General features: G+C 37.4%; 1 protein-coding gene across 1 annotated transcript in view; it reads left to right on the top strand.

The window, feature by feature from the left end:
* The window catches only part of SCP2 (sterol carrier protein 2), a 156,404-nt gene that overhangs the window by 47,302 nt on the left and 95,522 nt on the right, over positions 1 to 13,580 (top strand). The window contains exons 7-8 of the mRNA XM_024739310.1: positions 8,552 to 8,615; positions 13,436 to 13,522. Of these exons, the coding sequence (XP_024595078.1) occupies positions 8,552 to 8,615; positions 13,436 to 13,522 (151 nt within the window). The remainder of the gene's footprint in view (positions 1 to 8,551; positions 8,616 to 13,435; positions 13,523 to 13,580) is intronic.

Raw genomic sequence — 13,580 nt, forward strand, 5'->3', positions numbered from 1 at the left:
TTTGAAGTTTTGTGTTTTCTTTTGCCTAGTTATGCTGAGGGTATGGTTTTGTGCAGTTTTATTTGTTTTTCTTGTTATTCTGTTTTTTTTTTTTTTTTTTTTTGCGGAACTCGGGCCTCTCACTGTTGTGGCCTCTCCCGTTGCGGAGCACAGGCTCTGGACGCGCAGGCTCAGCGGCCATGACTCACGGGCCCAGCCGCTCCGCGGCATGTGGGATCTTCCCAGATCGGGGCATGAACCCATGTCCCCTGCATCAGCAGGCGGACTCTCAACCACTGTGCCACCAGGGAAGACCTATTCTGTATTTTTTTAGAGGATATGGAGAGAGATTTAGGCAGTTTTCATTGCCCTCAGCTAGCTGGAAATCTGTGTTTGGTGTGTTTTCAACCTTTTCTCAAGTTTTATATTAGAGTAGTTGGACAGTTTTTTCTAGTCTAAAGTCTGAAGTGTAAATGTGTAGTATTTTAGTTGAAATGTTATTCTTCATCCAACAGATTTCTAATGAATTGTAGAATTTCATAGAATTTTAAGTTGTTTGAAATTGCTGTTTGTGAATGTGCTCTAGAAATGAATATGTAAGAATGTAGTAGCTTACATTCTGCTATAGAATCAGGAGATACTTGTGACTTCAAGGTTTGATTCAAAGAGATTGAGGTCTTTTTATACCACTCATATTCTTAGAACAGCCCAAAATCTGAATTGGCAGTTCAGAGTCAGTAGTCAACAAGCCCTTCATCAGTGTCCAGGATTAGTAAATACATGGTAAGTGATTGGCAGAATATTTTTCAAAGAGTTGCTATCTTCTGTAGATTAACTGGATCCCATAGTAAGGAAACAAGAAGAAAAGACATCAATACCTACTGAATATCTCCTATGTCAGACACTATGCCAAGTGCTTTTATATAGTTTAGCTGCCCTTCTTCCTACAAATCCGTTTGTGAATTGCTTATAAATCTTCTAATAGATGACAATAAAACATTTGAACTTCCTGTGACAAGAAATTTGCCACAGAGGCTACTCATTCCATTTTTTTGATCATTCCAAGTGTTACAGTGCTCTTTTTCATGTTGAACTCAAATCTCTCTCCCTATAGTTTCTGTCTTCTGAGACTCATAGAACAAGCCTCTTTCACCTTACAGCCCTTCAAATATCTGAAGCCAGCTTGACTTGTTCCCTTTAACTGTTTCTTATTAGACTTGTTTCATGACCCATCATCCCCAGACTAATTACTGTACTGTGATCGCATGTAAGCTTTTCTGGTAATCGCATCACACTGTTGAATCATATTGAGCTTATAATCGAACAGAACCTCAGAGCCTTTCTCATGATTGCTGCTCCTTTTCTTAGGTAGTTTTGGGTGGTCAAGAATAGAACAGGGCATTTAATTAATTACATTCTGATCCATCTCATTGATAAACCTCACTGAAGTCTATTTGGATCCAACATTATAGCAGTCTCTCTCAGCTTCAGGTGTGGGTAGCATACCGTTGAATTTTCTTTATTTTTTTAAAAAATAAATTTATTTATTTATTTATGGCTGCGTTGGGTCTTTGTTGCTGCATGCAGGCTTTCTCTAGTTTCGGTGAGCAGGGGCTACTCTTACCCTTTAATTTTCTAATCCAATTTTTGGTAGAAATATTAACCAGAGCATGGCTGAGGTTAGAGGTTAGCAATAGAGACTTTGCTCTAGGTTAATACTTTGATCAGTGCCTGTCATTAATCAGTGCCTGTGTGTTCTGTTGACTCTTAAGATGCTCCATGACGTGGGTCAGTTAAGTTGGAAAATGCTTCATACTTTAACTCCCTTTTGGACAATCATAATACACATGCAATAGTAAAGGAAAGTCTCTAAATGCTCTGCCATAAAGAAATTTATTTAACTTTGTTTAAGCCAGTATTATGTAAACCTGACAGAAGAACCCTCATTTTTATAGTAACACCAAAAAAACCCCGAAAAGCAAAAGGGAAAAAAACCCACACTACAGTATTTCCCTGTCTTGTCCCAAAAGATGGCCTGAAAAATTTTGTCTGTTGTCTTGCTGATACTAAATACTATATTTCATTTGATCTACTAGCCAATACAATAAAAAAGATAATTAATTTGGGTGGATTGGTTCAAGATGGCAGAGTAGAAGGACGTGTGCTCACTCCCTCTTGCGAGAGTACTGGAATTACAGCTGACTGCTGAATGATCATCGACAGGAAGACACTGGAAATCACCAAAAAAGGTACCCCACATCCAAAGACAAAGGAAAAGCCACAATGAGAGGGTAGGAGGGGCGCAATCACAATAAAATCAAATCCCATAACTGCTGGGTGGGTGACTCACAAACTGGAGAACAATTATACACGGAAGTGCACCCACTGGAGTGAAGGTTCTGAACCCCACATCAGGCTTCCCAACCTGGGGGTCCGGCAACGAGAGGAGGAATTCGCAGAGAATCAGACTTTGAAGGCTAGCGGGATTTGATTGCAGGACTTCAACAGGACTGGGGGAAACAGAGACTCCACTCTTGAAGGGCACACTCAAAGTAGTGTGTGTACCAGGACCGAAGGGAAAGGAGCAGTGACCCCACAGGAAACTGAATCAGACCCACCTGCTGGTGTTGGAGGGTCTCCTCCAGAGGCAGGGTGTAGCTGTGGATCATGGTGGGGACAGGGACACTGCCAGCAGAAGTTCTGGGAAGTGCTCCTTGGTGTGAGCCCTCCCAGAGTCCGCCATTAGCCCCACCACAGAGCCTGTAGCCTCCACTGCTTGGTCGCCTCAGACCAAACAACCATCAGGGAGGGAACTCAGCCCCACCCATCAGCAGACAAGTGGATTAAAGTTTTACTGAGCTCTGCCCACCAGAGCAACACCCAGCTCTACCCACCACCGGTCCCTCCCATCAGGAAACTCACACAAGCCTCTTAGATAGCCTCATCCACCAGAGGGCAGACAGCAGAAGCAAGAAGAACTACAATCCTGCAGCCTGTGGAACGAAAACCACATTCACAGAAAGATAGACAAAATGAAAAGGGAGAGGACTATGTGCCAGGAACAAGATAAAAGGAACAAGATAAAACCCAAGAAAAACAATTAAATGAAGTGGAGGTAGGCAAACTTCCAGAAAAACAATTCAGAATAATGATAGTGAAGATGATCCAGGACCTCGGAAAAAGAATGGAGGCAAAGATCAAGAAGATGCAAGAAATGTTTAACAAACACCTAAAAGAATTAAAGAACAAACACCTAGAAGAAATAAAGAACAAACAAACAGAGTTGAACAATACAAAAACTGAAATGAAAAATACACTAGAAGGAATCAATAGCAGAATAACTGAGGCAGAAGAAAGGATAAGTGACTTGGAAGACAGAATGGTGGAATTCACTGCTACAGAAAAGAATAAAGAAAAAAGAATGAAAAGAAATGAAGACAGCCTAAGAGACCTCTGGAACAACATTAAATGCACCAACATTCGCATTATAGGGTTCCTAGAAGGAGAAGAGAGAGAGAAAGGACTCGAGAAAATATTTGAAGATATTATAGTTGAAAACATCCCTAACATGGTAAAGGAAATAGCCACCCCAGTCCAGGGAGCACAGAGAGTCCCAGGCAGGATAAACCCAAGGAGAAACAGGCTGAGACACATAGTAATCAAATTGACAAAAATTAAAGACAAAGAAAAATTATTAACAGCAACAAGGGAAGAATGACAAATAACATACAAGGGAACTCCCATAAGGTTGACAGCTGATTTCTCAGCAGAAACTACAAGCCAGAAGGGAGTGCCACGATATATTTAAAGTGATGAAAAGGAAGAACCTGCAACCAAGATTACTCTACCCAGCAAGGATCGCATTCAGATTTGATGAAGAAATCAAAAGCTTTACAGACAAGCAAAAGCAAAGAGAATTCAGCACCACCAAACCATCTCTACAACAAATGCTAAAGGAACTTCTCTAAGTGGGAAACAGAAGAGAAGAAAAGGACCTACAAAAACAAACCCAAAACAATTAAGAAAATGGTAATAGGAACTTACATAATGATAATTACCTTAAATGTGAATGGATTAAATGCTCCACCCAAAAGACACAGCCTCACTGAATGGATACAGAAACAAGACCCATATATATGCTGTCTACAAGAGACCAACTTCAGACCTAGGGACACATACTGACTGAAAGTGAGGGGATGGAAAAAGATATTCCATGGAAATGGAAATCAAGAGAAAGCTGGAGTATCAATACTCATATCAGAATAGACTTTAACATAAAGAATGTTACAAGAGACAAAGAAGGACACTACATAACGATCAAGGGATCAATCCAAGAAGAAGATATAACACTTATAAATGTATATGCACCCAACATAGGAGCACCTCAATACGTAAGGTAAATGCTAACAGCTATAAAAGAGGAAACTGACAGTAACACAGTAATAGTAGGGGACTTTAACACCTCACTTACGACAATGGACAGATCATCCAGACAGAAAATTAATAAGGAAACACACGCTTTAAATGATACAATACAGCAGATAGATTTAATTGATATTTATAGGACATTCTATCCGAAAACAGTGGATTACATTTTCTTCTCAAGTTCACACAGAATATTCCCCGGGATAGATCATATCTTAGGTCACAAATCAAGCCTTGGTAAATTTAAGAAAATTGAAATCACATCAAGCATCTTTTCCGACCACAGTGCTATGAGACTAGAAATAAATTACAGGGAAAAAATATAAAAAGACACAAACACATTGAGGCTAAACAATATGTTACTAAATAACCAAGAGATGACTGAAGAAATCAAAGAGGAAATCAAAAAATGCCTAGAGACAAATGACAATGAAAATATGACAATCCAAAACCTGTGGGATGCAGCAAAAGCAGTTCTAAGAGGGAAGTTTATAGCAATACAATCCTACCTCAAGAAACAAGAAAAATCTCGAAGAAACAATCTAATTTTACACCTCAAGAAACTAGAGGGAGAAGAACAAACAAAACCCAAAGTTAGCAGATGGAAAGAAATCATAAAGATCAGAGCAGAAATAAATGAAATAGAAACAAAGAAAACAAGAGCAAAGATCAATAAAACTAAAAACTAGTTCCTTGAGAAGGTAAACAAAATTGATAAACCTTTAGCCAGACTCATCAATAAAAAGAGGGAGAGGACTCAAATCGGTAAAATTAGAAATGAAAAAGGAGAAGTTACAACTGACACTGAAGAAATACAAAGCATTATAAGAAACTACTACAAGCAACTCTATGCCAATAAAATGGACCACCTGGAAGAAATGGACAAATTCTTAGAAAGGTATAACCTTCTAAGACTGAACAAGGAAGAAACAAAATATAAAGAGACCAATCACAAGTAATGAATTTGAAACTGTGGTTTTTAACCTTTCAACAAACAGAAGTCCAGGACCAGATGGCTTCACAGGTGAATTCTATCAAACATTTAGAGAAGAGCTAACACCTATCCTTCTCAAACTCTTCCAAAAAATTGCAGAGGAAGGAACAGGGGCATATACAGCAGACCCACAGCAAACATCATTCTCAATGGTGAAAAACTGAAAGCATTTCTTCTAAGATGAGGAACAAAACAAGGATGTCCACTCTTGCCACTATTATTCAACATAGTTTTGGAAGTCCTAGCCATGGCAATTAAAGAAGAAAAAGAAAGAAAAGATATACAGATTGGAAAAGAAGAAGTAAAACTGTCACTGGTTGCAGATGATATGATACTACACATAGATAATCCTAAAGATGCCACCAGAAAACTACTAGAGCTAATCAATGAATTTGGTAAAGTTGCAGGATACAATAATTAATGGACAGAAATATCTTGCATTCCTATACACTAACAACGAAGATCAGAAAGAGAAAGTAAGGAAACAATCCCATTCACCATTGCAACAAAAAAATAAAATACCTAGGAATAAACATACCTAAGGAGGTAAAAGACCTGTACTCAGAAACTATAAGACAGTGATGAAAGAAATTAAAGGTGACACAAACAGATGGAGAGATATATCATGTTATTGGATTGGAAGAATCAATATTGTGAAAATGACTATACTACCCAAAGCAATGTACAGATTCAATGCAACCCTATCAAATTACCAATGGCATTTTTATAGAACTAGAAAAAAAATCTTAACATTTGTATGGAGACACATAAGACCCCGAATAGCCAAAGGAAACTTGAGGGGAAAAAAACAGAGCTGGAAGAATCAGACTCCCTGACCTCAGACTATACTACAAAGCTACAGTAATCAAGACAATATGGTGCTGGCACAAAAACAGAAATATAGATCAATGGAACAGGATAGAAAGCCCAGAGATAAACCCACACACCTATGGTCAACTAATCTATGACAAAAGAGGCAAGGATATACAATGGAGTTAAGACAGCCTCTCCAATAAGTGGTGTTGGGAAGACTGGACAGCTACATGTAATAAATGAAATTAGAACACACCCTAACATCACACTCAAAAATAACTCAAAATGAATTAAAGACCTAAATGTAAGACCGGACACTATAAAATTCTTAGAGGATAACATAGGAAGAACACTCTGACATAAATCATAGCAAGATCTTTTTTGACCCACCTCCTAGAGTAATGGAAATAAAAACAAAAATAAACAAATGGGACCTAATGAAACTTCAAAGCTTTTGCACAGCAAAGGAAACTATAAACAAGACAAAAAGACAGCCCTCAGAATGGGAGAAAATATTTGCAAACGAATCAATGGACAGAGGATTAATCTCCAAAATATATAAACATCTCATGCAGCTCAATATTTAAAAAAAAAAACCCAGTTGAAAAATGGGTAGAAGACCTAAATAGATTTCTCCAAAGAAGACATACAGATGGCCAAGAGGCACATGAAAAGCTGCTCAGCATCACTAATTATTAGAGAAATGCAACTCAATACTACAGTGAGGTACCACCTCACACCCATTAGAATGGACATCATCAGAAAATCTACAAGCAACAAATGCTGGAGAGGGTGTGGAGAAAAGGGAACTGTCTTGCTCTGTTGGTGAGAATGTAAGTTGATACAGCCACTATGGAGAACAGCATGGAGTTTCCTTAAAAAACTAACAATAGAATTACCGTATGACCCAGCAATCCCACTACTGCGCATATACCCAGAGAAAACCATAATTCAAAAAGACACATGCACCCCAGTGTTCATTGCAGCATTATTTGCAATAGCCAGGACATGGAAGCAATCTAAATGCCCATCGACAGGCAAATGGATAAAGAAGATGTGGTACATATATACCATGGAATATTACTCAGCCATAAAAAGGAACGAAAATGGGTCATTTGTAGAGACGTGGATGGACCTAGTGAATGTCATACAGAGTGAAGTCAGAAAGAGAAAAACAAATATCGTATATTAATGCATATATGTGAAATCTAGAAAAGTGGTACAGATGAACTGGTTTGCAAGGCAGAAATAGAGACACAGTTGTAGAGAACAAATGTATGGACACCATGGGGGGAAAGTGGGGGATGGGGGTGGTGCGGGGATGAATTGGGAGATTGGGATTGACATATATGCACGAATATGTATAAAATAGGTAACTAATAAGAACCTGCTGTATAAAAAAACTAAAATTCAAAAAAAAGATATGAATTTGATGTGGCTTGTTCTTACTGGACCCGTTCTGACTGCCTCTGGATCAGTCACTTACTCTTATTGGTATGAGATCGCTAGTGTGGTCTCTACTTTTTTCCATTTTTATTAGAATTGAGAGAAGATTTGTTCAATTATATGTATGTCATTTCTGCTCTGAAGATCACCCTCCTTGACATAAAAGGTAGAGGTAAAACAGAAATGGGAACTCTCCACTTTATTGTGCTGTGTATTAACTTAATATTATCAGCTCCGATCAGTGCACTTTTTCATTCCTTGGTCTTTCTAGTTCCAAAGGAGGATTCAAAACCTATTTTATTCTGTTTCATCTTCTTAAAAATAATAAACAAGACTTTTACAAATTTTACTTCATTGATGTGCTTGCTTTTATTTTCCGACACTACTGTTTGAATTTTCTGTTAAAGAATTTAAAAAGTATACCCTTTTCTTGTTAGACTAACTCTTCTGAAGACCTTTCTGCCTTATCATAAGGCAAAAGAAGTTCAGGCCCTAGAGGTTTGAATTGTAAAATTCACTTCGTCCAGGGATGTTGGGATGTTTTGGCAGACTCCTTGAAGTATTGCTGGCAGTGCTTTCCTGCCTTATAACCACTGTGGTCCTAGGCTATATTTTCTGGGTTTTGAAAGTAGACCCTAGTTGTACTAGGTAGACTAGGCCAGTTTGAACTATTTTCATATCATATGCTTATTTGTTGATTCAATTCATGAAATACACCCCAGTTTAATTATAAAGAAATGTTTATGTGAGGGATCAGTGTTGAAGTTTCCAATACTGGTATCTATGCATGGGAAAATGTGGAAATATTAGAAGGATACTGAGTATCATTGCAACATTTGTTAACAAGCAACAGGAAAGCGTTAACTCACTAATAGAAGTTTACTTTCTCTACAGGAACAAAACTTGAACACTTTGCAAAAATTGGATGGAAAAATCATAAACATTCAGTTAATAACCCGTAAGTATTTCAGAGATATGAAATAGTGAGAATCTGGGTTATCCTGCTATGTAATATGCAACTTTATACTTGAAAAGCAAATGTAAGACCTCAAAGATGTTAACTAGAATGTTTTTCTTCTTATGAAAGGCTTGTGCCCAAGTAAACTTTTGACTACTTTTCAGTTTAGGTTTTGGTCTATTTATATTTAAAATGCCATTTAAGCTTAGTTGCTCTTTTAAGAAAGAATGTGAATGGCTGGCATTAAAAGATGTAATTGGTCATAGGTTCTAACTCTAGTAAATGAAATTTATTATAATAATTTTAATTGGAAATAACCAGGCCCCATTTTAAACCATTTTTAAAAACTTTTCTTAGTTTGTTTTGATCAATTAAAGTGGTTGTTTTAATTACTTTATATTAAATTATTTGCATTTTAATTATGTTAGTGTCATTAACTCTTACTCTGATAGAATAATGTGGTTATTTATATCCTAAAAAATAGTCTGAAGTAAAATCACATCATATGTATTACTGATAATTAATCTTTGAATCTCTAGTGCCTAGTGCAATGCATGGCTCATAGCATGTACTTAATGGTTGCTGAGTAAAATTGTTTCACTGGGAAATGAATTAGTGCCACACAAGTAGAATCTCTACGAAAGCAAACCACTAGGCAATAAAAGAATAGTAGCTAACTTTATTAAATGCCAACTCTGTGTCACTGTGCTAGGTACTTTTATGTACATTTTCATTTAATCCTCTCAAGGACCCTATAAGGTAGTTATTTTTATTCTTATTTTATAGATCATGAAAACGAGGCCTACAGAAATTAGGTAGCTTGCTCAGGATCATTCTAAATAGTGGTAAAATAGTGTTTATATTTTTCCTTCTACTAGATTATAAACTCCTTGAGGGCAAGAGCCATCTCTTATCTTTATGTTCTTAGTGCTTAGCACGGAGTCTGGAACATAATCAGTGCTCAGTAAATTGTTTCTGAACTATTAAACAAATTTTGCCATGTTTAATAAACATAAAAACATGATAAGGGACATTTTATACCACAGGTGTCATTACCACATATTTCTAATACTTCATGCTACTACTTGTTCTCCTCATTCTTCTGATTTTGAATTGATGTTTGAATTCAGGGTATACCTAATTAACAAATAATATCTACTCCCATGCCCTAAATTTAATGGTATTTTGCGAAAGATCTAAGGGTATTGTGGAAGCTTTGGTTCATTCCCTTGCTTATATAATAAAATAGAAATTCCTTCATATGAGATAACAAGCCTGTTATAATTTGGCCTCGTTCTACTTTGCTGGTCTTATTTCCTACCACTTCCCTGGTTATTCTCAATCTCATCTCTCACAAGATTACTTGGTATTCCTTAAGTGTATTATACTGTGCTTGTTTCTGTGTTTTTAGTTATGCTGTTAACTCTCCCTGGAATATCCTTCTGCCTTTCTTTTGTTTGGCAAGTATCTACTTACTCATCAAGTCTCAACCCAAATATCATTGCTTCTCTTAGTACCTTCTTAAATAGGCATAACTATTTTTTCTCATGAGCTTCATTGTACTGTCTGTATATGTCTGTTACAACATATCACAGTGTATCATACTTATTTATAAATCTTTCTCCTCTGATCATGATGATCCTTGAGCAGAGATTATGTCTCATCTTTATATCTTCAGTACCTATTAGGGTATTGGAACATAGTATATGCTCAGTAAAGCTTTGCTGTTACTGAATAGTAGTTAGGATAAGCAGTCTTAAGCCCATAAATATGGTCTAGAGCGGATTTCTTTGTCCTTAGAACTTGGAGAACCATTAAAAATCCTTGTGATTTCCTGAAACTAGTGAGGAACTGTACCAACATATTGAGGAGTTGACAGTATGCAGTTTCCTGGCTTTGAGTCTCCAAAGAGCAGCTCTTGACCTTCCCCAGAGAAGCAAAACTTCCGAGTCTTTCTTTTACTTAACTCCCTGCCCAACCAGGTACTCATTTATCCACTCATTACAGCATTCTTCTAAAGGATTTTCATTCACTCAGCTATTATGTATTCAGTAGCCTACTATGTGCAGGACGCTGGTAAAGCTACTAGTGATATAGCAGTGAACAAGATGGGTAAATTCCTTGTCCTCATGGATCTTCTGCTATGTATTATAAGTTCTCAATTATGTTGAATAGGCAAATGTTATTTCTGAATGTCAGCTTCATCATTTAAAACTCACTGAAACAGCCAAGAATAGCCTAGGTTTGGCTCAGAAATTTCAGATGCTAACTTCTTACACTAGGTTTTGCTTGACTAGTGAAGAAAGATAATTCTGTGTTTGCTGACCAGTCATTAGAGATAACCTGTTACATATTTCTAAGAAGGTTGAGTTAAGAACCTTCTCAAGTGCTTCCTCACAGATTAGAAGAATACCTAAAGGCAGTGAGAATCTGTGATCAGTAGTATAAGATTAGGGATAGCTTCTGCCACTTGAGCCTTCGGACCTGTGTCTATAACTCTCCCTCCTTACTATCTCTTGAATTCATTACTTCTTTCCATATTTTTTTTTTTTAATTTTATTTTTTGGCTGCGCTGCACAGCATGTGGGATCTCAGTTCCCTGACCAGGGATTGAAGCTGTGCCCCCTGCATTGGAAGCACGGAGTCTTAACCACTGGACCTCTAGGGAAGTCCCGCTTCTCTCCATCTTTTACTTCCAATTCCCTATTTTAGGCCCTTATCATTTCTTGCCTTAATTATTGCCCCAATCTCTTAGTTGGTTTACTTGCTTTTGGTAATGCCTTTTTAGTGTCCCTTTTCCATACCACAGCTTTCTTGCTGAAATACAAATCTGGTCATGTCACTCCCAGCTTAATATCCTTTAGTAGTTCCTCATTGTTTTCAGTATAATGTAAACACCATATACTGGCCTTTCATGATCTGATCCTTGTTCATGTCTCCTGCCCCCTCTTCTTCATCTTGCCTCCATATTCCTTCCCAGATGTCACGCTCTAGCTTCAATAAACTGTTTCATCTCAGGAGGCTTTGCATGTGCTGACCCTTTTGCCAGGAATTCTCTATCTCCTATTTCCTCTTATTGGCCTAACCTCAGAGAGGAAGTCCCCTTTGGTATCTGGGTTTGATGTGTATCCTGTTGGTCCCATGGCATCCTGTATAACATTTCTATCATGGCATTTATCATACTAGGATGGTGTATTTATTGTCGTGGATTCAGACTGAGTTCCTTGAGGGTAGGGACTATGTCCATGTCCCCACTGTCTAGTACAGGATCTGGCTTAAATAAAGAATTTTTTTGAAAGTTGGTGATGGTCAAAGTTAGCTTCAGAAGCAAAGGTGCAGATGGTAGTATGCAGATCTAAGTTACATGGGCTTGATTTCTCAACACTGGAATTGCTTAATTTCCATACCAGTTGAAGTTTGCTTTTAGAAACTCCCTTATTGTATCTATTTGAGCTGCTGTCTTTCCAGAGCAATTTCTGAAACCATCTGATTATATTGTTAGAGGCACCAAAGGGGATGAAAATAAGTTTCTTCTTGGCAGTGATGAGAAAGGAAATGTGTTTTGAAGAATGCAGATATATTTATTTTTTTCCATGTGAAACAATTTTAATGATTTTCGAACCTCTCAGACATTAAAAACCCTAGACACAAGGCTCATTTGAAAGAACGTATTTTCATATTGACTCAATACCAGAAATAAGCAGTTGGCTGAGGAGAATGCAGATATTTTATTACAGGTTTTATACATTTATTTAAGAATGCCATTAGCTTTCATTAAATGTAGTTGTATAATATTATCACCACAAAAGTTGGCTGAATTGCAAGTCATTTAATTTTGCTTTTAAGGAACTAATATTTTTGTAATTCTCCAGGAAAAAAAAAAAGGTATTTTATTTTAACCTCCAACTGGTTTGACACAAACTGGGTGTACTGCAATTTAATTCTGGTACCTGCCACCCAGAGTTAATGCAGACTCTATGAATTAAGACTTCACAAGACTGCTCTCACTTTAGATGCCAGATGAAGTAAGATCCCCAGGCCACCTGCACTTCTGACCAACTGACTATAAATTCTGTGGTTCCCATGATCCTCTCATGTTTGATAATTCCTAGAATGACTCACAGAACTTAGGAAAGTACTGTACTTACTGAGGAACAGCCAAATGAAGAGGCACATAGGATAATGACTGGGAAGGTTCCTAGTGCAGAGCTTCCATGCCCTCTTCCCATGGAGTCAGGGCACAACACCCTCCTGGTATGTGAAGGTACTCGGCAACCAGGTGGCTTCACCAAGCTTCAGTTTCTAAAGTTTGTACTGGGGCTTCATTATGCAGGCATATTCAATTAAATCATTGGCCACTCGATCTCTAGGCCCCCCTCTTCTCCCTAGGGGTCAAACTGGTTCAAAAGTCCCAATCTTGTATTCGCATGGTTGATCTTTCTGGTGACCAGACCCCTGGCTCATCCCTCCCTTATCCCCCAGCTAACAAGGGGACCACCGCAAGTTACCTAATTAGCATAACAAAGACACTTCTATTACTCAGGAAATTCCAAGGGTTTTAGAATCTCCATGCCAGGAACCCAAGACAAAAATTAGACAAAAGCTTTTTTATACAACATGATATTTTGGAGTTAGGAATTTTAAAAATTCAATTCAAATGACTTATTTATTGTAGATTGAAATGGTTTGTTGAAAGCCTATCTTTCGTTTGTGAAAAGAGTATTTATGTGTTATTCTCTCTTTAACTTCTGGACCAGAACATCTTCAACAAAAATTGTGATTGCTACCTCACATTCTGTAACTACTTATTTTATATTTAGGTATTCCCAGTTCCAAAAGGAGTACAGTTTAGATGAAGTGATGGCATCTCAAAAAATTTTTGATTTTTTGACTATCTTACAATGTTGGTAAGAAAAACACATTTTAATATTTAATAGAAGTTCTCTGCCTTCTCCACCACCCCCT

This window comes from Neophocaena asiaeorientalis, unplaced genomic scaffold (assembly GCF_003031525.2).
Source record: "Neophocaena asiaeorientalis asiaeorientalis breed wild unplaced genomic scaffold, Neophocaena_asiaeorientalis_V1.1 scaffold138, whole genome shotgun sequence".
NCBI lineage: Eukaryota > Metazoa > Chordata > Mammalia > Artiodactyla > Phocoenidae > Neophocaena > Neophocaena asiaeorientalis.